General features: G+C 34.8%; 1 protein-coding gene across 18 annotated transcripts in view; it reads left to right on the top strand.

The window, feature by feature from the left end:
• Fktn (fukutin) overlaps positions 1–27,006 on the top strand; it is a 110,377-nt gene that overhangs the window by 52,217 nt on the left and 31,154 nt on the right. For 17 of the 18 annotated variants that reach the window (XM_087184218.1, XM_087184219.1, XM_004848180.3 and 14 more), the window contains 4 exons: positions 1,005–1,137; positions 10,576–10,705; positions 12,797–12,930; positions 14,403–14,530. In XM_087184218.1, coding sequence (XP_087040344.1) covers positions 1,005–1,137; positions 10,576–10,705; positions 12,797–12,930; positions 14,403–14,530 — 525 coding nt within the window. The remainder of the gene's footprint in view (positions 1–1,004; positions 1,138–10,575; positions 10,706–12,796; positions 12,931–14,402; positions 14,531–27,006) is intronic. The other variant, XM_087184217.1, reaches the window with a different exon arrangement.

Genomic DNA, 27,006 nt, shown 5'->3' with positions numbered 1-27,006 from the left:
ACCATGTTTATCTGTTACACTTAAGAACTATAAGAGCATATTTATTCACATATTTGAAAAACAACTGGAAAAGGTATTTAAAACTAAAGCCATCTCCATTTTTGGTATTTATGAAGTCAAACTTTTTCTAAACCAAGCCAGATTTTTAGGAATAAAATGAACAAAGGAGGAATAGGGGTGGAGGAAAATAGTTGTTAATAATGGCCCCTCATTATTTTTGTCAAAACCTTAGCTCTATTCTGTAAAAAGTTATGCACATTTTTCTTATTCTATATTTCAAATAATGTCTTTGTAAGACATTTTCTTTTAGTTTTTAAAGCCTTGTTTCAGAGTTTAGTCAGTTAAATTAAAAATTGTCAGTCAACAAACATCTGTAAAATATGCATGCCCATAGATAAAAACTACCTCTACACTGTATAGTTTATAGTTTGTTCTTTTTTTCCCCGGGTACCAGGGATCAAACTGAGGACCTTGCACTTGCCAGGCATGCGCTGTGCCACTGAGCTATATCCCCGGCCGTTGTATAGTTTATATAAAGAAGAATGGAAAAGTCTTAAAGAATATTTACAGAATGTGGGGTCCAGAAGGGTATAAGACTAATCCTCAGCATTTTGCATGTAATGAGACCCTGAGACTATTGTAATTTACTTATGTGTCTTATGTGCTAAAAACATTTACTGCTCCAAAAGTAAATTGGTAATTTAAAATTGTCACTTCTAAAAATAACAAAGTACATATGAATAAGTCTAAAAGTGTTTTAAAATACATGAGCCACAATACTTAAAACTCAGTTGCAGTTTGATGCCAGATTTTGAGGCTTTCTAGTTCCTAGTTGCTGCCCAAGATAATTGAAGAAAAAATATTTGAAGTTTAGCTATAGTGTTTAATATTTTAGTTTAATATTAGTTTAGTTTTTGTTTAATATTCCTAGTGTTTAATATTTTTGAAGAGGCTGCTAGTATTCTGAATTAAATCCTTATAATTCATTTTAACTCTGTTTTCAGACCAGAGTTACAGCAAGTTACTATAGATGGACTAGAAGTTCTCATTCCAAAAGATCCAGCGCACTTTCTAGAAGAAATACCACACTCTAGATTTATTGAGTGCAAGTATAAGGAAGCTCGAACATTCTTTCAGGTTAGAGACAAATAATGTACTTTTTAAATTAAGGAAATGTGTTTATTTTTAAAAATTCAGGCAGAGGGACTGAAGGGACTTTTGGAAATCAGGTAAGACATAGTTTTAAATTTGTCCATTTTCTCCTGATTTGTTTTCTTCTTTTAACTTTTATTAAAAATTAATGCTGAAAAACCACTTCTTTCCTAAAAGGATGAGCTGATATTTATTGTTTTATTTGAATAGATTTTGATAGGTTTAGCATTGGCCTCTGCCTTTGGTTACAACTCATGAACTTTATAAAGATGGTGAATTCTCTTTTGGAAGCAATCCAAGCCACTGAAAAGATGGACCTTGTAGATTTAGAACAGACTTGATGAAAAAATACAAATTTTCTCAAGTTTGGCACTGAATATGAAAATTTTTGCTTATGCAGTTTTTTGAAGACATGCTACGCAAAGACCAAGTAGTTTACTTTTTTCTGCTGCTTTGTTATTCAACTCAATAAATATTTATTGAAAGCTTATTTCCAAGTTTCTGGCGATATAAAGATGATTTTAAAGTGCATGAAAGTAACTTTTAAGAGATAACATGAAACCACAGATATAGTGAAAACACATAAATTGACAATGGGATTTTGGTACTCTAATCTTTGTACCTGCCTTCTATTTTGTGTACCTGCCTTTTATTACCCAGAAAGCTATATACACAAGGACAAGAATGGAATGAAAAATATGAAATATCACTCTTTTATATTGCCACCAAATGGCCAAGACCTACAAATGCTAGATTTCTTCAGTATGATGTGCTGGCATCCAAGGCCTGACAGTCCAAATAAGCTTTCTTAGCTCTCTTCCTTTAAATTTATAGCTGTCAGGCTGTAAAACTTAGTAAGCCTAATGGAGGAAAACCTAGAAAACTGCATGTGTGGATGGGCTTACTCTAGTAAGCAAATTCTACCTGATACATTCCCACCACTTAGTGGTAGGAGGTAGAAGAGGACAAGGTTTTGTGCTTAAATTTAATCATTCACTCTTCCTGCCCTAAGGGAGCTTGCTCTGCTTGCTACCTCTATCATAGTAATTACCATGGTGCGTTATGAATGTCTGTCTTGCCCCCTACTAAGTTATTTGAACTTGATAACAAACCTCTTATTCACCTCTGTAATCCAAGTATCTGTCACACTACCTGGCACAAAGAAAAGATCCTATAAATATGAAAAAATGCATAGAAAATAAGGTGCTCGTCAGAATCAAGTGATTTTTTAAAGGACCCTTACGAGAACTACTCCAACCTCGCAAGGTTGAAGATGTCCACCTAACAAAGATTTGCCTTTACTCATTTGCTCTTCTCATTTGGTGAGAAGGCAGTATAAAATGTAAAATGTTTCACAATACTGAGAAATCATTTGGAGTCTGTCATACTCTGTTTTTTGAAATGTTAAGGGCAGTGTTTAAAATTACATCAGATAACAAGACTTTAATGCTGTCTGGAAGTTTATATTCATGACATGATCAGGTGAAACTATATTCATTCGTCATGGTTTTCTGTATCCTTCCCTTGCAGCAAGGCAGATTTGTGATTCCTAATTTGTTTTTCTCTCCTGCTGTTGTATTGGCATTACTAATACAGAGTACCTAATGGGAATGATAATGTTTCAAAATCTTTATCCTACTAAATGTTTCATTCTTCATCATTTCTTATGTTAAAAGCTTGATTAAAAATAGGAGGGTCCATTTTCAAATTAAAGTGAACATACATATATTTGAACGCTTGAGGGCGCCAGTGTTAAATACAACGAATGCTCAGTGTAAAACAATGAGCTGATGTATTAAACTTTATGAAACAGCCTAACTTCTTTTTTTTGAATGATTTTTTAAACAATTTCAGACTTAGCTAAAAGTTGGAAATACAATACAAATAAAATTTTTTTTCTGAACCTTTTGGGAGAAAACTATAGATCAGCCTCAAATAATTAAAAATAACATTCTCCTACATGATCTAATACAAAAATTAAGAAGTTAACACATAGGTTATTGTCACTTAATCCTCATTCAAATTTTTCTAAATATTCCATTAATGAATTTATAATAAAAGCATTCATTTTAGAATCACATATTGTACCAATTTTCATAGTTTTGGGGGTTTTTGTTTTGTTGTGGGGTTTTTTTGTCATTTAATCTGGGACAGTTTCTTACTTTTATTGACTTTTATGACTACAATACTTTTGAAGATTCTAGGCCAGATATTCTGTGAAGTGTCCTTTATTTGGTGCTTATAAGGTTTTCCTTTTTGTTAGATTCAGATTAAACATCTTTAGAAGGAATAACACAGAAACAATGCTGTACTCTTTCTCATTGTATCCTATCAGATGTTGCTTGGTTTTGGTTTCTCCCATTACTTTTTTTTTTTTTTTTGAAAGTGAAAGCTTAACATTTATTTAAAGGTAAAAAGAAAGGTAATAGAAGGATAAAAAGAAGAGCTCAAGAAATACTCTAAAGAGAAGAAAAGATATGCTCTGCATACATTATGTCAAACTACAAAAATAAGAGGGCAGAGGCAGCAAATTTGGTGACTGCTATCTTTTATATTTTCTTTTGATGTCAGATGTAAGCTGTTGGAAGCTTATCTCTGCCATTAATTGACAGCTCTCCATGAATGAGAGGTCATGCCCAATAGTTCAGTCTCTTTGCTATGCCCTAATCTCCTACCTTACCACCTCTATGTAGCACAGTCAGCCCTGAATTTATCAGTGGATTAATCCACTAATGAGTATAGTGTCACAATGAACCAATCACCTTCCAAAAGCCTGATCTCTGAATACAAGACTTTTGGGGGACTTTTTAGATAAAAACTATAACATTCTGATACTCAGCCCCAAAAGGCTCACATCCCTCTTATTATATAAAGTGTATTTAGCTCATCTCTAAGAGCCATCAAAGCATTTACAGTTTCAGCATTGTTGGAAAGTCCAAGGCCAAAATTCTCTTGTGAAACTCAAAGAAAACTCTTAGCTGTGAGTCCCTGTAAAATAAAATGCTAAGTTAAATATTTCTTTCATACAATACCACAAGGTAAATACTCCCATTACAAAAAGAAAGTAGGAGAAACAAAGGAATGTGACAAAAGCAAGACTGAAACACCTATTGCTCCATGATCAATATCTATGGCAGGTTGTGGCTGGATGTGAACTCCAAAGTGCTTGAGCAGCCGCAGTCCATGACCTTCCTGGTTGCAACCCACATGATTGTTCTTTTTAGCTGGCTTCACTCACTGCCTGTAGATTTTGTAAGTAGACATTCCTTATTCCTGGCATCTCTACCTGGAGTCTTCACTGCTTCATCTGCCTCATTCTCACAGCTTCATGTACTTCCCTTTCAGAGGCTCACTGCCTGACTTTCCAGGTCACATTTTGTCATCAAGGTAGAAGGCTCCATCACTCCAAAATATCCATGTTTTCTCCATGGATGAAAAATAGACACCAAATAGATAATACAGTTATCTACTGCTTGTTTTTGGATGGCTGAGGATGGTGAAATAAATACCACAGAACAATATCCCCATACAGGCTTTCTTCAGAAGGGAGCTGGGTGGGGTCTCGCTATTTCCCAAGATGCCTTCAAGGCATCTGTTCTATTGTTCTGATACAAGATATTTTGCTTCTCTTTTAATAATAGTCTTTTCAGCAAATATGCTGTCCTTTGCCCCAACTTTATAGGCACTTCCTTTCTAGTGAAACTGCAGGTTTTTCAAATCATTCTGTTCTGCTTTCTGCACCTGCTTCTTACAATAGATCTGGATTTTAAAAACCAGAAATACTTCTGCCATAGCCTGAATATTTGGCTGCCTTGAAATTTATTGTGTCAGATTAATAGGTCCACCACTCTTAATCTCATTCTTCCACAAAATCTCAGAACATGAGCAAAATGTAGACAAATTTTATGCCAGATTATAAAACACATGGCTTCTTGTTCAATTGACAGTGGAAGTCCTTTTTCACAACTGAATCTCCTGAGCCTGGCCTTTATTGCCCACATCCCTATCAGCATTCCAGTCTTTTGAACTCTGAAGGATATCATCAATCAAGCTCTATCTTCAACATTTTACAGCTTCTCTAACTGGTATCTCCAAACACTCGCAAATACTTCCTGCAAACCAGTTCCAAAAGCTCCTGAACCACATGGTCAGGTGTAATCACAGCAGCGATCCCATTCCAGTACCAATTTTCTGTTTTAATCAGCTTTACCATTGCTACAACAAAATACATGATACTTGCACACTGTTAGATGGAGTTTTCTCTGATGCTCTCACGCATTCTTTCATTTTAACAGTAGAGTGGAAGTAGGCAATGACGCACTGATCTTACGAAGGGAAAGAACTTTGGTTACTTCCATTTTGGCCTTGTTTGTGTTCTTTTTGCTCCAAATTCTCAGTACTATGCAGATCAACACAGAATTCTTTCAGAAAACATTTTGGAAATCTCTTTCCTTTTGTTTCTCCAAATACAATTAATATTGTTGAAAGTATTAATTCACTTTTGTTTTTTAAATTTTAATTACTGCTTACACACATAGCTTTCAAGCAAAGTTTTTCTCTAGTGCAGTTCTTTTCTGTATAAAATTATTATTTGATTGTATGACTAGTTTGCTAGTGATGCCATTAAAATATCACAAACTAAGTGATATCAACAACAGAAACTCTTTTTCTTATAGTTCTGGAGGCTGGAAATCCACGGTCAAGGTTGGTTTCTTCTGAGGCCTATCTTTGGCCTGCAGATGTTGCCTTCTCCCTGTGTTCTTACGTGGTCTCATGTGTGTGTTTGTGTGTGTGTGTGTTTCTTAATCTTCTCTTTTTACAAGGACACCAGCTGAATTGGATTAGGACCTACCTATTTGACCTCATTTAACCATAATTAGTTCTTTACAAAGCTTGTCTTCAAATGCAGTCATGTTCTGAGGTACAGAGGGTTAGGATTGCAACATTTGAATTGGGGAGGGGCACAATTCAGCACACAACCAAAGAGTTATTTACAAAAGTTGTAAAATATGCTAGGACTGACACTGTTGGATTTGAAATTTTTCACAGGTTGTTCTCTTAAACAGGAAAGTTTCCTCAGAGTTAATTTTTGTCAACGCCAACACTCTTTCTTCTAATCAGCCTGTTCTTGATTTTGCGCAATAACAATGCAAGAGTCAGTCTGTCCCCGTGGGAAATGACTGCAGTGGACACCAGGCCACTCAAACAGGCCAATGTCTATCGATCTGCTCTTAGGAAAAACAGCGTCGTGGCTGAGACTTGGGTCAGGCGGAATCTTCTGAGCTGTATGACCTTGAGCAAAGTAGCAAACCATTCCAGGCCTCAGCTTTCTGAGAGGCAAAATGAAGTTGATTCATTGAGCAGATACCTAGGAACAGTAAGCCACATGTCAGGCTTGTTGTGGCCAGATTGCGAAGTCCCAAAGACCACCAGGAGGCCGTTTCCGATGTAAGCACACGAGGGTCGTTTATTCAAGCTTAAGCAGGGACTCTCAGTTGTCACCGGCACAGCGGATCGAGAGTGAGAGCCCCGAGTTCCAAATTAGTGGGGTTTTTATAGAGGTTACAGCAAGGTTTGGAGATTTTCCACTTAGCAATTACAATGATTGGTCAGCGCTTAACATGCATGAAGTGTACATTTCTGATTGGGTGAACTCATCAGGGTTAAGGGGTGATTACGTATATGTTTTACAAAAGAAAAGAAGGACAAAGGTTAGTGGGCGACTGTCACGTATTGATGGTCAGCAGACATGGTGACTAATGGTCATGACTACCCAGTACTGACAGTCAGCTCATTGACAGATTGTTCCTACAGATAGTGGGCCCAGGATGTTCATTTCCTGGGTAAACAGATGGCTGAGTAATAAACTTAGGAATCTTGTGTTACAGATTGTGTCTTTTGTCCTAGATCAAGCACATTTTAATCATTAATGTGAGAGGACAAAGGAGACTACTCCATTTGGGGCAAAATGGAGTCATTCTGGTCTCACATAAGCAAAATGGAGTTACTTTGGTCTCACAGGCTGTTCCAGATGAGCAGGAAAGAGGGAACAGGAACCCAACACCCCAAGGTTTATTGCTAACCCTGAGAGGGATCGCTCTGTGTGATGTGAGTCTCTTTCAGGCGAACGGGCTTCTTTGTAGCGTTTCCTGGTGGGCTCTGAGGGGGCGGGTTGAAGAAATGGCGGCTGACGTGTCTTCTGTGTCCTCTGCAGCTTGCTGACATGTCGTCCCGCGACACTTGTCCTCTCCGGGCTGAGTAAAATGAGACTTACATTTCTCTTAAAATGGCGGCAACCCACTCCCATTACTGTTATTGTTCACATCTTTCTCAAGATTAAAATGCTGTCTGCTAGCTTTACTTCCAGGAATTGTTCTGACTCAATTTACTTTTAATTATTTTCTGAATCTACCCAAGAAGCTCAGAATTAGGATGATATACATTTTCCTGAACTTGATTTTAATTCAGAGAAAAAGACACATTTTTAAAAATCACAAAATAATAAATGAGCATTAGCCTGCTGAATTTCAGTGAAAAACCAGAAGGGAATGTGAAAATATCTGAACACTTCGCCTAGGAGTACCTACACAGCTATATTCTTGTTCTGATACCTTGGGGAAAAATTTGAGCCTTGGTTACCTCATCTGTGAAAGAATGGGTGCCTTCTGTCATCTTGTTATTCTTGATATTGGGGAGCGGGTTGTACTTTGGATCCAGTATTACTGGTTTTGTGTGTCCATTTTTGGCAGAACAGGAAGGATTAAATGGGAATAACATTTAAATTAAGATACTAAATTTTGTGTTTTTCTAGAGGCTGGGTAATCCCAAGATTTACAAGGTATGACTAAAATATATGGTTAATATTTTAATTTTTTAAGGATTACAGTAAAAGATACATTGCCATTAATTACCCTCAAAATACTCCCCACTAGCTTCAAACTCACTTACTCCATCATTCTTGTCACTTTCTGAAGTACTTCAGAATGTCCTCTTTTGTATTTTTATGAGGCATAAACAAAAATACAGTGAATGCTTCTGCTGAGTGCTGTCCAGTGGAAAGGCAGGATTGTAAAAATATTATGGTATACCCTCATTCACTTTATTCACTGGATCTGGCACCATGTGACTTCTGGCTCTTCCTCAAAGACAAAATGACCATGAAGGCCATTTTAATAAATTCAAGACATTGAAGTAGGCATGACAGCACAACTAAAGACATTCATGAAAATGTCTGCTTCAGATAGTTAGGGAGGATGGTGGGATATGTGTGTTCAAAGTGATAGGAAAAATTTTGAGGAAAACTAATGGCAATGTATCTTTTACTGTAATTTTTAAAAATTCAAATATTCACTATTTTGTCATGCCTCATATACAAGTCATTTTTAAAAGAAAAAAGTATGTACAATATAATTTCTTAATTCCATAACACATACATAAGATATACGGGTGTATACATGTGGGCACATTAACAAATGTAAAGGTTAGTTTTAAGACCTGGAGTTTCTGAAAATGTCATATTAGAGAAGATATAGGAATACGTGCATACAGGGGGCAGGCTCAATAGGACATAATGTTTTTGTAGAGGACAAAGTTTCTGTATCTATTTAATTTGGTCTTTTAAGTTAGTCTGTACGATAAGGTGAGTACTCTCCATTAGTAGGTAAGAAAATCAGTGCTTCAAGATGCCACTTACACAGCCATTATTGGCTGAGGATGGACTAAACCTAGGCCTCCAAACTCCTAACTCCAGGCTTTTTCTACTACAACAAGCATAAGAACATGGATCTCTCATTCCAGCCTGTGTTCTAAAAGAAATTATAGCTCTGAGAAGGGATGTTTCCATATTGAGGGAATCCTTTTGTAACTTATATATTCCATAGATTGCAACTTATCTATAGGAAACACTTCTTTCATAGAGGCACTTTTCCCTCAAGATCCCTATAGTCCTTCTAGTCCTTATAATTCCTAGGATGTATATCTAGAAACTATAATATTCTGATATATTATAAAAGAATCATAGTATGTTTTAGGATATTGTAAGTATAGGAGGGCCTTATTCAATCATTTATTCATTTCCCACTCTTCAATCCGAATTGGTCACAGGTTACTCATACATGCCAGGCAGCATTCTAAATCTTATATAAAGAGATGGAGAGATATGGTATCTGCTCTTATGGGACCATCTGTACAGTCCAGTAGAGGGACTGGAAATAAAATCAGCAATTATAATTTACTAAAGTATATATTAGATAAACTGTTACAAGCTCATTGAGGAACAGATTGTTTTGCTTATCTTTGTATGTTTAGTACTGTATGTAATTCTTTGCTCCATAAATGCTGAAGTGAAGGGGGACACAGGAGAATAAAAACATATAAATCAGGGAAATCAGGGAATTTCTCAGAGGCTGGAGCTAAGACCTAAAAAATGTTGTTAGTTAAGTGCATATCAGACAGAGAAAGCAACATATATAAAGGCGCAGAGAAGAGGTATGGTAAATGGAGGGGGTGCTGTAATATTAAATATATGTAAGGTGGAGACAAGGCTAGGCCAATTTTCAGGGACCAGTTGTCTTAGTCTGCTAGGCCAAGTAGTTTCAATTTTTGTTCCATACATAGTAAAGCATCATTGAATAACTTAGAGTGTTTTTCTCAGTCCCAGAACAGTAAAACTGAAGAAAACCAGAAGAGCAAGATGGCTACATAGATGGCAGTAATATTTGTTATAAACCTTCATACTTTGCAAGGCATTTTTCTCCTTAAATCTTTACAGCAGTCCTGCAAATTGTAATTATTACCCTTAAACTATACATGAGGAAATTGGATATATAAGACAAGTTTGTTTAATGTTTCATTCTCTCATTCATTAGACAAATATTCAGGCACTGTTCTAGGCACTGAAGATACGTGATAAATAAAATGAAGCTTATATTCTTTAGAGACAATATGCCCGGTGTCACAGCTGGGAAGAAATGGTACTAGATTTGAATACAGATTATCTAATTTAAAATCCACCATACTCTTTCTACTTTATTAAACAGTCGGTAAAGACTAGTAGCATCAATAAAGGATAAAAACATCATTTAATTTATTTTGTTTCAGTTATGCTTGTAGCTCATAATTAGCTTTCTTGTCTCATAACTGCCCAGTCTGCTAAATTACAATGTGAAGGAGAAAGCTAGCTGATGAAGGTCTGGGTCTCATCCCTTGGGAATCTTAGTTATATTCTTTCCTTTTTAACTGGTCTCTCCTAGAATCTACTTGTGTATTCTTATTTTAATGTGTGACTAAGAAAACTATAAGCTTGATTTTTATAACAGAAAAAAGAGGTAATATGGCATTAATTTTGAAACAATTCAGATGTCATAAAAATTTTCTAGCAATTTGGAAATGGCAGTAATAGCTAATGGTCTATTAAATCTATAGCAGTACCTTGATGATAACACTGTGGAAGCTATGACCTTTCAGAAGAGTGCAAAGGAATTACTGCAACTAGCAGCCAAAACATTAAACAAATTAGGAATACGATTCTGGCTGAGCAGTGGAACTTGTCTAGGTAAGATTCTTGTTGGTTTACATTTGTCTTCTTGTCGTTTCACCCTTTTTGTCTTTAGGGATGACTGCTTGATGACAAAACAGTAGTGATATTTGAAGTGTAATATTCAGAGACAATAAATAGTACCTCGAGCAAGAATCTGTTGCTTCTTTAAAGAAATAAATTTCGGAAATATAAAATAGACTCTTAGGAAGGTCATATCTGTGTTTATTAAAAATAATAAGTAATGTGTATGAAGTTGATATCAGAACATATAGACTATAATTGATTCTCAGGAAAACCTTTACTTATTTTATTTCTTTCCTAAAAATTGTCGCTGCCTTTTTTAAAAAAAAGTGTACTCTGTTCTTTTACTTATACATCATACAGCCAGCTTGCATCACACCGAAAGTTTCTAAGGAGAAGAAGACTGAAAGGAGTATCATAAATTGTCTCTATAAACCTTTTCCAGGTCATGATAGTATCACTAATTAGACATCACTGTTCATCTGAAGTGGGAAAGTACAGACTTTTCTGTGGCCTTAGGCAAGTTGCTATTAGAATCTGAGAACAATTTCTGGATCTTTAACTGTTATTCATTAGATAAATCTTTCAAATTTAAAATTATTTAGAATCTTAAATTCTGTTATTTTTTTCCATCTTCATTGTAACTGTAGTTGATTTGGACTGTACTTGCACAAAAGTTAATTCATTTCTTGATTTTATAGTTCCCATATAATTTATTGTCCAATTCAGGACACTTTATTTTTCTTGAGGCAAGGTCTCACTATGTAGCCCAGGCTGGCCTTGAACTCACAGCAATCCTCCTGCTTCAGCCTCCTGAGTGCTCGAACTATAGGCCTGCACCACCATGCCTGGCTAATTCACGAGACTGAATTGAGAATGAAACAAAATGTCTTAATTAATTATGTTGGTACAATAAGTGTAAACTAGGGTATATGGTTATCCTATTTAGGCTGTGTAGAAGATTTCATGGTTCTTCCTGTCAAGGAGCCTAACGTTAGAGTAAGCCAAAAAAAAAAAAAAAAAAAAGGAACATTTCCTCACACACTTATGTAATATTTGCTTTAAAATTTAACTTTTTAGAAGCAAGATTGTTTTGTCATCTGTGTTATCAAAAATATTTCTTAATAATTTGTTATTAATCATTTTGAGGTTTTAGCTCCCTGGTTTTCTTGATTTAAAGGCATTTATGAAATGAGGGAGTTATATTAGATGACACAGGAGTCTTCCATTCTTAATACTTTAAAATTACTTGATAGAATTCTTTTAGAATTCCAAATAATATTCCCCAGTAGCAGGGCCTGTTATGATATTTGTAACTACTTTACAAGTCTACAATTGTATTTACTTTTAAATAATTTGGGTAGAAGGTTGGTAGGATAAAAGGGAAGACTTGGGAATCTTTAGAAATATTAGGGTATTTTGTTTTAGAAGAATGCTATAGCAGCTAGTTGAGAAGTACATATATAGTAAAGTTTTAGCAATGTTTTGAATGTATTGAAAAAAATAAAGCTAATACTTCTTCTCTTTTATGTGATCCATCAGATATGAGCTGTTAAATTCTGCAACTTATTGACTCAGAAAAGGTATACTGAAGAATTAAGAGAACTAAGTATTTTAGCATATCTCCATCACTAAATGTTAAATGATGGCTAAATGATGGTAGGCTACATCACTAAATGTTAATGATTAACCATTCTAAACAGCAGCTGAACTTTTTAAAATGGATGGCCCAGTGAACATATTATAAAAATAATGGTTTATTTAGAAATTAAAATATATCATGAAAGTTTTAGAGGAAGTTTGAGTCCTCAGACCAGTGAAGAAATATAAATAGGTAGGTAGGTAGGTTGGATACATAGATATATAGAAGCGAGAAAGAAGTTCTTTAAGAGGTGATTCCTATAACTCATCTTTTAGTTTGGGATTTATTTTTTAAAAAATAATTTTGACAAAACTGTAAATTAATTCTGTGAAATAAAATCCACTGTTTTTTTAAACCCACTGTTTTAAAGAGTATCCATTAAGATGACTGATTTTTTCAGATTTTATTTTTTTAAAAAAACCTCATGCCCTTTCTTTTTTTAGGATGGTATCGGCAGTGCAGTATCATTCCTTATAGCAAAGATGTCGACCTAGGGATTTTTATACAAGATTACAAATCTGATATTATTTTAGCATTTCAGGAGGCAGGACTTCCACTCAAACACAAGTTTGGGAAGGTCAGTAACAAAAATTCCCTTTCTTTTGTAAATAATATGTCTCAGTTGTAAAATTTATAAAAAGAACTCAGACATGGTTAAGAACACTTATGTAATTTTATCACTCAGTATTAACCAAGGATGGGTTCAGCAGAAGCTTGTTACTACTTGGGATTTCTGCACTATTTATGGAAAACCTAGAAAGTCAGGCTTTTAATTGATAATAAGGAAAGAAGGATACTGGATTTTTGTAAATGAATTTATTCCCACTGTATTGGGCAATAATATAATTCAAAATAAAATAAATATAAAAAGCAGAGTCCCACTCACTCTGTGTGAAGTTGTATTGTTTCTCATGAATCATATAATTTTATTTTCACTTAGGAATGGATGTGATTATAATTATAAACATAAATGTTCTATTGATTGCTAAGGGCAGAACTTGAATTTCTTGTTTATTGCACGTGTCCTGAGTTATAGAAGTTTCCTTAGAGGTCAGCCAGAGATAGGTCATCGTGGTCTAGATACAGACTTGCTCTAGACAGTTTGATTCTTTCTCCTAAGTCCATGATCCCTTGTAATCATCTTGTGCTTAATTTGCTTGTTTCCTGGGAGGTATTATCCTGCAAAGCAAGTAGAAATATGTTAGTTCTGCTGGGGATTTAGCTCATTGGTTCCACTGCCTGCCTCGCAGGCGCAAGGTCCCAAGTTTGATCCCCAGTACCAAAAAAACAAAACAAAACAAAACAAAAGAAATATGTTTAGTTCCTATAAATTTATTGCTCCTATCATAAATAATGATTCTAGTGTACTAAAATAGTTGAATCAAATTTTATCCTGAGGTCAAAAAAGTAATAGAGCTTAGTCATTCAGCAAACATTCACCAAACATTTGCTGTAACACAAAGATGAATAAATTCCTACAATTCTTGCCCTTGAGGAACTTAACTGCCTGATTGGGAAGGGAAAAAACATAAATTATTATATGACTGGTACTATAACAGATGCACCAGGTCCAATAGGAGCATAATTATTTATAGGATGTTTCTTAAGGGAAATGCTCTCAATTTCTTTTTTTTTCATGTATTTGATAATGATTGGTGTTATGTATATGGCTCTATATAATACCACTTAATTATTTATTGCCTGGGATGTTAGATTTATTTCCTTATAGTTTTTCTTGGTTTCTTAAAGGAAGTAATTTTTCTTTGGTTTCTTTCCTTCTTTAGTCAGAAAGGGACTCTAGGTTGTGACGTTTCTATTTTCTCTGGAGACTGATAATTTTAACTACCATAAGACAGTTACTCTGAGGTTCATTAGTTGTAATAAGAATTACTTTACGTGCATTTAAGAAAAAGTAAATGATGTTGTGACACACCCCAATTTCCATGCTACTCCAAAAGCAAACATGCATCTTAGAATTAATATTCTATATAAAATATTAGACTCTTTTTCTTTCTTTTTTTAAAAAAATGGTTTTCATCTTCTCCCTAGGTGGAAGACAGCTTGGAACTATCCTTCCAGGGAAAAGATGATGTAAAACTTGACATTTTTTTCTTCTATGAAGAGCCTGACTATATGTGGAATGGAGGCACTCAGGCCAAAACAGGAAAAAAATTTAAGTATGAATCAGATAAGTACTTATTAATTTCTAAAGGTAGAAATAAAGATGTAACTAAAAGGAAATACAAACAAAAAACCTAAATCTGTCAAGTCTCCATTATTAGCTAATACTTTCCCAGCTTACCGGAAGAGTCTAGTTTTGCTTGTGAAGAGAAATCTGCCTGTGAGTACAGTCTGTAAGAAGAAAGTATCCCTAGGTTTGTCACTCAATCAAAGGAGTTATTATGATTAATTTGAGTCAACAGAGAGAGATTATCAAAGTAAAAAATACAAAAATCAAGTCTGGAACCTAAACCAAATACAAACACTTGTAGAACTATAGGGGCTTGATAATTACTTAGGAATGGGTAAGAGTTAAAAAACGAAATAGTTCAGGTGAAGTGAAGTTTAAGAAAAGAAATTAAAATTGAACAGGGCTGAGTCCATGAGTGCTCAGCAAGCTTTAAGATGCAATTTTAGCTGGGCATGGTGGCGCACAACTGTAATCCTGTCGCTCAGGAAGCTGAGGCAGGAAGATTACCATGAATTCAAGGCCAGCCTGGGTTACATAGTGAGTTTGAGATCAGCCTAGTTTACATAGCAAGACCCTATCTCAAAACAAAACAAACAGAACAAAACAAAGGTAACTTTGATATAGATGAGGCCTAATCCTTAAAGAATACACATTGAACTTACCAGGTACCATGTTTTATCAACTGTAAGATAATATCCATTGTAAAATACACCATTATTTTTTATGCTACTAAGAAAGGAACAACACTGCCAATTATAAGACAGAGAGAATGAGAATGGGGACACAGGAACATGGGCTTTGAAGTCAGACAGACCTGGGAAACTTCATTTGTACCCTAATTTGTGGCCTTCAGCTTTTCTGAACATTAAGTGCCTCATCTATTACATTTAGGTAATAACTACTGTTTAGGCACTGTTCTGAATATTTTACATATATTAACCCATCTGATCCTCACATTAGGAGATAGGTATTCTGTGAGTCACTGGGAATTTAAGTACTATTTGTTCAAGACCACACAGATAAGTAAAGGAGTCAGACAGACAGCAGTCTCTCTCTAGAGTTCATACTTTTAACCACTACCCCACATGGCCTGTCTAATGTACTAGACAGGATGAATCACTTAATGTAGTGCTTAGCACTTAGTAATTTAGCAGTATTTAGGGGGTTATCATTGATGTTGTTGCTTAATATTAATATTATAATTACTAATGTGACTATTATCATTACTGCCATTATTGTGGTAATATAGCATAAATTTACCTCACTAGCTGAGACCGAGGCTTCTATTAATAATAAATTTGAGCCTCTGAGCATAAAGAAGAATATTCTATAAACACGGACAAGGAATTCCGGATTCATTCTGTTTTCTCCTGGGTACACTGACCTATCTGATTGGAACCCTGAAGGCAAGAAATCTTCATGTAAGATTGAACTTGTGCTGGAGGTTTAAGAGTAATCCAAACTTTTTTCTCAAAGTCATAAAGTACTGTGTCCCCAAACTGACACTGATCCCAGAGTATATTTCAAACTTTTATTTATTAGAAAAAATTATTTTGCTTTATGAAAAAAAATACTCCCTTGTGCTACGTAAATTTATTGTAAGACATTTGGAAATTAATAAATTAATGAATGTATAATTGACACAGTCATTGTGGCTAGATAAATGAAACAAATGTGATGTTCAGCTACAGTTTGTTTCTTCAAAATATAGAGATGCTCAATTTAATCTATAATTAGAAGCATTTTTTAAAAGCTGTAAGATAGTATAACAAAAAATAAGGACACAGAGCAAGTGTGCCTACTTTAGAATCTCGGCTCTACATTTTGTGAGCTGTATTACCTTGAACAAGTTTCCCTACCTCTATGCCTAAGTTTTCTCAACTGTAATATGGGAAATAATAATAGAAATTTCCACATAGAGTGGCTATAAGGATTAAAACAGTTAATGCTTTAGGCTTCGAAGGGTGTCAAGACGTCCCAAGTGCTAAGTAACCATTAGTTGCTGTTAATAATTTGTTACAGTAGTGGTAGTAAAGAAAACTATTCTAGCGCTGGGGATTTAGCTCAGTGGTTCCACCTCCTGCTTTGCAAGTGCAAGATCCTGAATTCAATCCCCAGTACCAAAAAAAAAAAAAGAAAGAAAGAAAACTATTCTGCTTAGTCTTATGAGAAATATACAGACCTGTGCCATTATCTCAATGCAAAACTGCTGTGTCAGTTCTTAGGGAACTCATACAAGAGCATCACCCTTTTTCCAAGAAAGATAATTTCTAGAGCTAGTATTAGAGTCTTTTTGCTCTTAAATTTCTTTCTAAGGGGTGAATTTTTCTTCTCACGGACATGATCTATAATCCACAAACCTCAAAGGAACTATTCATTTCCAACTACTACATTTCTGGATAGAAAAAGCTTATTTCATTCTGCTTCAGCTGCTCTTTATAGTAGCAGTGTTTTGGAAGTGTGAAGTGTTCTGACTATTTAACAAGAGAAATGAGCAGTAGTAGAACTGTCTGGACAGATGGTGTGAGTCCCAGATTTTCTATCATGTTACTGTGACCTTAAAAGGCAGAGAAAAGAACAGGAGATGGCTGCGTGGAGTAGTTTCTTTGGAAGATCCCCCCAGCCATATGCCGTTTTCATTCTTTTCAGCACTATTTACTTTACAGAAATGTAGTATTTTTAACATTACCATTCCTAGGAGGAAAAAAAAACCCCTCAAAATCTTTAAAACTAGCCTGAGTCTTTTTATCTTTATAATACTCTATATTTTATTCACATGTAATTGGTGCTGAGAAAAACTTAAAAACAGAATGTTTACCTTTTTAAAGAGGATGAAAGCAACTCATTAAAAAAGAGTAGAGTCTTCTTTTTAAGCTCTACTTTTCACGCTTATAGAATGATGTCTCTGGTCTTATGAGTTAGATATTAAGCATATATATATATATATATATATATGGTGAAGCTTATTACTATCGCTGTGGGCTATGTATTCACATCTCCAGTTAGACATGAGGAAACTAAAACTCAGAAATGAAGTAACCAATGGGGTTATCAATGCAAGGAAGACTTACCTGTGACCTGTATGTTATTATGGTTGTTTTACTTTGGTTTGATTTGTGTGATTGTAGTACTGGGGATTGAATCCTTCACACTGAGTTGCATCCCCAGTGCTTTTTAAAATTTTTTTTCATTTTGAGACAGGGTCTCGCTAAAGTTGCCCACGCTGGAGCTTGAGCTTGTGATCCTCCTGCCTCAGCCTCCTGGAGGAGGAAATGTGCCATCATGCCCAAATAAGACTTGATTTAACTTTTAAGCCTAAATGCTTTCTTCTAAAGAGTTAATAGGCTGAGTTAGCACATGTAATTCATTTATAGTACCTGGCACATTGCAAGTACTTTAGTATTAGCTACTGCTGCTATTGTCATTACCGTATTATTGCTACTACTGTTATTATTATTATTTTATTTATTTTATTTTTTGGTACCGGGGATCGAACTCGGGTCCTTGTGTTTGCGAGGCAAGCGGTGGAACCACTGAGCTAAATCCCCAGCCCACTACTATTATTATTACTAGTGTGCTGAACTGGTACAAAACATAGCACCTTCAACACAGTGCTAACTTGGATTATTTTCTAGCCAAGCATTTTTTTCCAAGGTATCATGATACTCATTTATTCTGGTCTTTCACTTCTTTACTTACAGTCATTCTTTTACCTAAAATCCAGATTCAATCCTTAAATATTGTCTGCACTTTATGTATCTGTTTTACTTCTCCAGAGTCCAGATCACCAGTAATAAAACGTGATGAATATAGCTGTGCCCTCAGGATGTGAAGTTTTTATTCCACAGCTTCACGGTTCCTACAGTTGCTGCTTAGGTTTCTTTGGGTCATTTCTTTCCTTCTCATCTGAAATAACTGATGGTGGGTGCAGGCCAGAAGTTTTAGAAATTATCATAATAGTTAATTTTTATTAAATACTTACTGTGTGCTAAGTAATTTTATATGCATCATCTTAGTTAACCTTTATAAGTTTGTGAGGAAGATTTTAATATTGTCACCTTTATTTTGTGGATGAGGAGATTAAGTCTGTGCTAAGACTCAGCTGTCGGTCTCTATCACTTCAGAGCCCATGTTCTTATCCATATACTTAGTGTCACTCTCATCTGTTTCATGTAGTTAATACTCCCTCCATAAAAATACTTTGGTCAGGGTAATACAACTATTGTTATATCCTCTAATAGGAAATCTTTTATCCCTTGGGTTAGAACTGTGTTTCTTATGCCTTCTTATATTTGCAATTTCTGCTTATTAGATCTTCAGAGAATTTAAATTCCTCCCTTGTTGACCACATTCCCATCCAGGTGTGGCTCCTATGTAATTTATTACTTCATTTCTGTAAAATTTATTTCTAACTGCTATGTGCTAAGGATACTTATGTGAATATAAGTAGTTTCTGTCCTCAGGGATCTCATTATTTAGAACATAAAACAAACATCAACGTACTCTATCAGCAGTATAGTAATTGAACTATGTACAAGCTATAGGTGAGGTACCAGAGCAACAGGAAGGAGGCATAGCTTCAAAACATGTCAAAGCACCAGGCATGGTGGTGTATGCCTATAATCCCAGCACTTGGGAGGCTGAGGCAAGAGGATCGCAGGGAGTTTGAGGCCAGCCTGGCTACATAGTGAGATAAGGCCAGGCTGGACTACACAGTGAGACACTGTCTCAAAAAAAAAATGTTGATTATGTAGACTCAGGATGAATATGGAGAAAGACCTAATAATAATAACAATAATAATAATAGGTTTACAGTATTTAACTGTTTTTCTACTCTTATTGTTTTCACTTTTTAATTGAAAATTTGAGCGCATTTTTGTATATAAAATGAAAACTTTATTAGAGATTATTTCCTTAAATGAGTACCCAGAAGTGGAATTAGAGTTAAAATATGTGAGCTATAGTATTCAGCTATAAAGAAGAGTGAAATCCTGCCATTTACAACAAAATAGATGGAACCGGAAACCGCATTAAGTGGAATAAGGTAGACACAAGGACTGCATGTTCTCTCCCATGGGGAAGTTGACCTGAATGTAGAAAAGTAATTACTACAGGTTGGAAGGGATTGTGGGGAGAAAGAGAGTTTGGATTTGATCCATCCACACTGCGTGCGTATATTGAACAAACACACTGAACTCCATTAATATGTACAATGGATATATGTTAAAAGGAAGTAAGGTCAAGTTGGGATCATTTGGCCCTGTCATCATACACAAAGTTTAATATTCTTGCTGTTCAAATCCTAATTAGGTGTCACATTTATTGTGTATTCTACCCATCTCTCTATTATGTATTAGTCTCATCTCTAATAAACGTCTGTTGAATTAATGAATATATGAATAAATTGATATTTCCTTGTTCTAAAAAAAAAAGGTGTGAGCCTTTTCGCATCTTGATTCATATTACCAGATTACCTTCCTAAAAAGTTAAACAAGTTTTTATACCAGTAGTCACCAACAGTGAATGAAAGTACTAACTTTGCTATGTGTTAGAATTTTGCATTATAATTCTGTCATACATGAAGCTCCTGATAGTTCCTTTCAGCAGCTTTTTTTTCTACTTCTTTTCATTAACTCAAAGACTTTCTTTCCTACAACTGGATCAGTCATTGATGACAAGGTACCAGTAATTATCACCTTCTTGTTAACTATTCCAAACATCTATCAACTTTTAATACTACCAAACATACATTTTCCCCTCTTGCAGTTTCCTCTTCAAAATTCAGCTTTAAATAGTATGGTATTTTTTAATGTCTTGTTTTAAATATGTGGTAGGTACTTATTATACAGAGAGACTTATGTATCTAAACTTTAGGTGTGATTTTATTTTTTTTTTGATACCAGAAATCGAACTCAGGTCCTTGCACTTGTGGGGCAGGAGCAGGACCACTGAGCTAAATCCCTGGCCCTAGGTGTGATTTTAAATGAGTGAGCCCAGGAATCAGAGTGAGCCCTTGATTCAGATCTGATTTCTGTTCTTTTTATCATCTGACCTTCAGAGCTTCAGATTTCTTTTCCATGAAATGAAAAAACACTGCTGCCCTTACAGCCTGTAATGCTTAGATTAAATAATGTGAAATAAAAAAAAAATGTGAAATCACCTGATTCAGTGCTTGGCACATAATTCGCAAGTGTTTGCTTATTCCATATTAGGAAGGTAGAGCCTAGAAGTCTGGTTAGAAAGGTTCATTGCTGTTTACCAGTTAGGGAAAAAAAATCATACAATAGTGAATTAAAGCCTACCAGATGTTACAGAGATGAATAAAATCTTGCACTATGCATAACTGTAGAGATATATCATTTATAGGAATAAAACAAGTAGAGAGCTTAAGAGTTGAGCCAGAACACTTTGAGTGAATAATGCTGAATAGGGGATTGCTATTAAATTAGATTGGGTTGGCTCTAAGAAAGGAGATTTAATGAAGTATAGAGAAAATGACATTGAGCAATATTGGTGAACCAATTAATTGACAAAAAGTTTTAGTTTTGGGCTGCAGAGTTTTTGATTTGATGGAATAAATCATAGAGTCTCTCTTAGGGCTTAAGATGAGGAATATAAGATAAGGAATATAAGACTGAACTTGTTGAGAAATATTGTTACAGCTAGCGTGTATAGGTGCAGAGAGGTGAAAGTGAATGTTAGTGGAGAAACCCACAAAAAATATCTGTTATCGTGAGCTAGACAAGGGTGCCTGAAAACCTATACTAAACAGGAGGTAATCGGAAGAACCAGTAAAAGGACTTAACCCTATGCTTGGCTGTGAATATGGAGCCCTGAGCCTGAAAGAGAGTCCAAGAAAACTCTTAAGGGTCCAAAGCAGTACATAAGTTTATAATTTTAGAACTGAAGAAAATTATGAAATAAAGCATAATCATGTTTTTTAATTGTATGTAGCACACACAGAAAAGTACACAAAACAAATATACACCTCTAAAAGTTATTAAGTGAACACACATGGAACTAACATGCCAATCAAAAAGCAGATATTTTCCAGTACCTAAGAACCCTGCACTATCATGACTCCTCTCTCCCACAAAGTAGTAAGTATTATAATTTCTAATATTACAGTTTATACCTGATTTTTCACTTTGTATAAATGGAATCATATTGCTGGCTTCTTTTCACTCAACATTGTGTATGTGAAAAATCATCATGTTTTTACATGTTGTAGCTGTTGCTCTAGTCATTTTCTTTGCTGCATGACTATACCACAATTATTTATCAAATCCACAGAGGTTCACTCTTTGGGTTGTTTTCATTTTGGAACTATTACAGATGATACTACAGTGAATATTCTGTATATGTCTTCTACTGCACTTGCTCATGTTTGTCTTAGTACAGTCACACTACTATATAAAATCCCATACACTGGATGGCTTACAAATAGCAGAGATTTATCTTTCCCAGTTTTGGAGAACCTTCATGACTAGGTTCTGGTGAGGACTTTCCTTCCTGTTTTTGTTTTTTCTTTTCTTTTTGTTTCGTTGCAGTATTGGGAATTGAACCCAAGGCCCTGTGCGTTATAGACAAGTCTCTGCCACTGAGCTGCATCCCCAACTCTGGTTTGTTTTGTTTTTTGAAACATGGGTCTTGCTAAATTTCCCAGGCTGGCATCAAACTTGTGATCCTCAGCCTCCTGAGTAGCTGGGATTACAGGTATGTTCCATTGTGCCCATCTTTCTTTCTGCTTGCAGACTACCAACCTCTCCCTATGCCTTCACATGGTAGAAGGAGCGAACAAGCTCCCAACCTCTTTACAAGGACATTAGTCCCATTCATGAGGGCTCTACTCTCATGACCTAATCACCCCCCAAAAGCCCTGTTAGTACCATTGCCTTGGGATTTAGGATTTCAATTAATAAATATGGAAGAAACATAAACTAGAGCATATCTATAGTCTTCTGTTGGGTATATATATATAAAGTGTGGGATTGCTTGATCATAAGGTATACACATATTCAACTTCACTATTTTTGTTGACATTTGGTTTTCCAAAGCTGAATTTACCAATTTGCTTTCCCATCAGTATATTACAGGCCTTTCCAGTGCCAACATTTATATTGTCAGTCCAGTTTTGGTGGGTGTGCAGTGTTATCACATTATAGTTTTAATTTCCATTTCCCTAATAACTTAACAGGGTCGCTACTTCTCCATGTTTATTGACCATTTAGGTATTCTCTTTTGTGGGGCATCTGTTGAACATCTTGTTAGGTTTTATTTTGTTTTGATTTTTATTTTGTTGCAATACTGGGGATTGAATATAGTGCCTTAGTACCTAGCTACATCCCCAGTCCCTTTTTTATTTTTTATTTTGAGACAGGGTCTCACTTAGTTGCTGAGTTGCCCAGCCTGGATTTAAACTTACCATCCTCCTGCCTCAGCCTTTGCAGTGCTGAGATTACAGACATATAGCACCACATTCATGGTTTTTGTTTTCCCTCTCTTACTGGTAACTTTTGTTCACTGAAAGTTATTTTTAATGTAGTTCCTTGTATCCGTATATTTATAGTTAGTGCTTTTTGTGTTTTTTTAAAGAAATCTTTCCCTATCTCAAGATAATGAAGGTACTTGTCCCTGTTACCTTTTAGAAATTATATTGTTTTATATAAATATGAAGTTAAGGTCAAGTTTAAACTCCGGATTTTATCTGTATTCTAGTTTTTCTGCTAGTATCCTTTCTTCATTCCAATCCAGGATACCACATTATATTTAGGTACTCTACCTTTTGAAATTTGGTTTTAGTCCAGATGTTGCTAATACTACCAGATTATTATCCATGACACATGTTCCAGTTATGGCCAGTCGAGGGCACTGAGGGCCTCCTCTTTGGAATCACTCCTTAGTACTTCTGTCTAGAAATAATCTCCTCTTCATCTTCATTTCCATAGATTTTTTTTTTCATTTTTATTTCTCTTGTGCTTATTGGAATACTTTTGCTGATTTCTCTGTCCTTTCCAAGTGATGGATAAAATCAGTCTTGGTGCATCTGTTGGACTGTGTGAAACCTGAACCTTACTTGAAACTAAATCAGGTCTTAAGTGTGATCTACACTGTTTTGTAAAAAATGACCATATGGCACCACGTTGGTGGCTTGGTCTAATCTAGCACCTTTGGCAAATTAAAATCATAAAATTAAGTCACCCTATTTATTTTCAATCACTCTGCTTCTCAGGAAGTTAAAGAATAGAGTAAGGTATCAGATCTCCCATCACAGTCTCTCTCAGCTTCTTTTTTTAAAAATTTTTTTATTTCTCAGCTTCTTGATACTATGCTCCTATAGTTACAGCTCTTAAGAAACATATTTGTCTCATTAGTACTTACAGCTGTGAAACTAAAAGGACAAATTTGAATAATTTCTTTAAATGAATGTATTTAAAACATTGACTTTTCTAAAATGATCTCACATTTCCTGCTATATTTATACCCTCATATTTTACATCATATTGATTATGTCTGAGGTCTCAATTATACCTCCAAACTGCTAGTAAGTAGCAGGTGTAAAATTGAGGGGTTGAGAAAACAACTTTGAATGCATGTTACATGGTAATTGTATACCAACACAGTATATAGAAATGACAGTTATATAGTGAGCTTGATTCTTTTAAGAGACAGTTACTTCAGATCTTTCATGCATGTGAAGTAGTTATACTTTTTAAACCAGTATTTACTTTGTTGTTGTTAGGTAGAAATACTTTATATTTCTATTGACTAATGTGCCAGGAGAAATAAACACATACTGTATTTCCACTAAAAGATTTGTTTTCAAATGTTCATAGCAATTTTATTCATACTAGCCAAAAAATAAAAGCATCCCAAATGTTCATCTCCCAGTGACCAGATATGTGAATTATGATATTGTCAAACAGTGGATAATCAATAGAAAGGTATAAGCTGCCACTGGATGTACTCACATTGCTGAATCTTCAAGACATTATGAATGAAGGAAATCAGATAGAAAAAATACATGCTATGTATTTATTTGAAATTATTTCAAAACCAATGAAGAATGTAATAAGATCATTGTAAAACCAATGAAGAATGTAATAAGATCATTGCCTAGGGCCAGGGTGTGTTAACTGCATGACCAGCAAGGAGCCCAGGGAACTTTGGGTGGTAGAAATGTTCTATGTCTTGATTAATGTGGCAGTTACACAGGTATGTATACGTTTGTCATCATTCATCATTATAGTGGGTACATTTCATTCTATGTAAATTATACCTCAAAAAAGTTAACTTGGGTTAAAAAGATAAAAAATATTTTGTGACTGAAAACTGATAAGAAAAAAGTGTACAAGATCACATACTGAGATACAGGGATATGTGGGACCAAAAGCAATGAATTTGATCAGGGCAGACCTAATTGCAAGGATAAACTTTGAGAATTTTGCATTAGACAAATTGAGTAAGCTGATATCAATACAAAAGAAGCCTTGTGTACTTAAGATGAAACTTGAATAATAATTTTAGCCTCCTTTTAATAATTAAGGGCTGAGGATGAAGCTCAGTGGTTACACTGCCTGCCTCGAAAGTGCAAGGTTCCAAGTTCAATCCCCGGTACCAAAAAAACCAAAACACATCCAAGCTTTTAAATAATTATTATATCCAAAGAGAAATCCTATAAAAATTATCTGAAGGAAAATAAGCACAGTTGGAGTTTAATTTTCATTGATGAGTTTTAGGTCTAGTTTTTAGAAGTTAGGGCATTAAAAAAAAAAAAAAGTCCTGAGGCTTTGTTCTCCGCGACTGAAGACAAATTTTGTGCATGTGTTAACTTGACAGTTTTTGAAGTAGTGTTATATATGTGCATTCAGGCTTTAAGTGATACTACTCATTGAAGATAAAAATTTCTTGTTTCTCCTAGTTCTATTCCTGGGGCACAAGTCCTACCAGGATTGCATAGTAGAGTTTAGCAGTCGGTAGGGAAGATGAGATCACTTTACTGTGGAAGTCTGGGAAAACAAGGTTGAGTGGGTAGAATTTTACTTTATAAAAAACATATTCTCTTTCTATAGTCATGTGTGTATAAAGCTTAGGATGAAGTGGCTAATAGGATCAGTAAAGATCTCAGAAACACTGTATTTCAGCTGAGGCTCTAAAGAGTATGTTAGGGATTTCTCTGTAACTCCTTTTGTTTCTGTATTATCTGTGTGGGATTCTGAAAGTTTAGTGGGAGATAGAATTGTTTTAAAAATACCAAGAAGCATACTGTAACTTTGATTTCCAAAAGTTGAGTCTAATTCTTAAGTGTTTAAAAGCAAGATTGGTGTTGATGACTTATAATTACTGTGACACAGTAATTCCTTGCTTTGTCATACTCTGCTCCAGACAAAAAGCACTGGTGAATATGTCTTAAAAGATATAGATGAGGTAAGAGAGAATAGGTGATGAAGAAGCAGTATACTTAAGGATAATTTTCAAATTAAAGGCATACAAGGAGGATAAATCAGTTTGTGATACTTCTTTAAGAAGCCAGTACCCAAAAAAGTGTATGCCTCATAGATCTATACTTAAGACATATTAAAGAACCCAGAGGAAGATAGATATATATGAAATACTAGTAAACAAAAAAGAAGAAATATATCAATAAATGTGTTAACCATTGCTTATAAAAACGACAGTGTATTAAAATGAGAAAGGTCACAAAAGGAAAGCTCTTGACAGTCAAACAGAAGGTATGTCATTGTCCAGCACTGAAGTATACAAAGTCTCATGTTTAGGAACAGGATAGAGATTCTACCTAAATTCATTCTTTATTAGAAAAGTTATGGTGAACTATGTTTAAAAATAAATGGTAACTGGAATAGAAGTATAATCTCAAACTTCTAAATAAGCAGACAAAACAAAGGGAAATATATTAGCCTTTATCTCCATATGAAAATAAGAAAGAAGGAAGAAAAAGTTTGGTAATCAAAAAGATGTAAGAAGGAATAACAATAACAATTAATATTGTTATAGCACTTACTGTGTCTTAGAACTGTTCTCAGCACTTTATATTTATTTATTCATTGTATGCTAATATTCCTCTGAGGTATAGATACCGTTATTATCCTCAATTTACAAATGAGTGATTTAAGGCACAAAGAGACTGGCCAAGATCACACAACTAATAATTGGTAAAGCCAGGATTTGAGCCTCAGCAGTTTGGTTCTAGAATAGTTTAAAATAAGTCCAACATAGTTTATTATAATACATGTAAATAGATTAAGCTAACATGCTGGAAGTCAGTTATCAAATGGGAAAATAAAATGTAGCTGTATAATACTTGCAAGAAACTAGCACCATAATATTATTATCAGACAAAATAGAATTTTGAGGCAGAAATACTGAAGGATTGACCCACTACATAATCTTTCAAAGAAACAGTTTGCCAGCATTCGTGAGCATATATGACTATCCATATAG

The sequence above is a fragment of the Heterocephalus glaber genome, unplaced genomic scaffold (genome assembly GCF_053883595.1).
Source record: "Heterocephalus glaber isolate CG9 unplaced genomic scaffold, H.glaber_assembly_v1.0 deba00001481, whole genome shotgun sequence".
Taxonomy (NCBI): Eukaryota; Metazoa; Chordata; class Mammalia; order Rodentia; family Bathyergidae; genus Heterocephalus; species Heterocephalus glaber.
The sequence above is the reverse complement of the archived record's forward strand: the minus strand, read 5'-3'. Positions and strand labels throughout refer to the sequence as shown.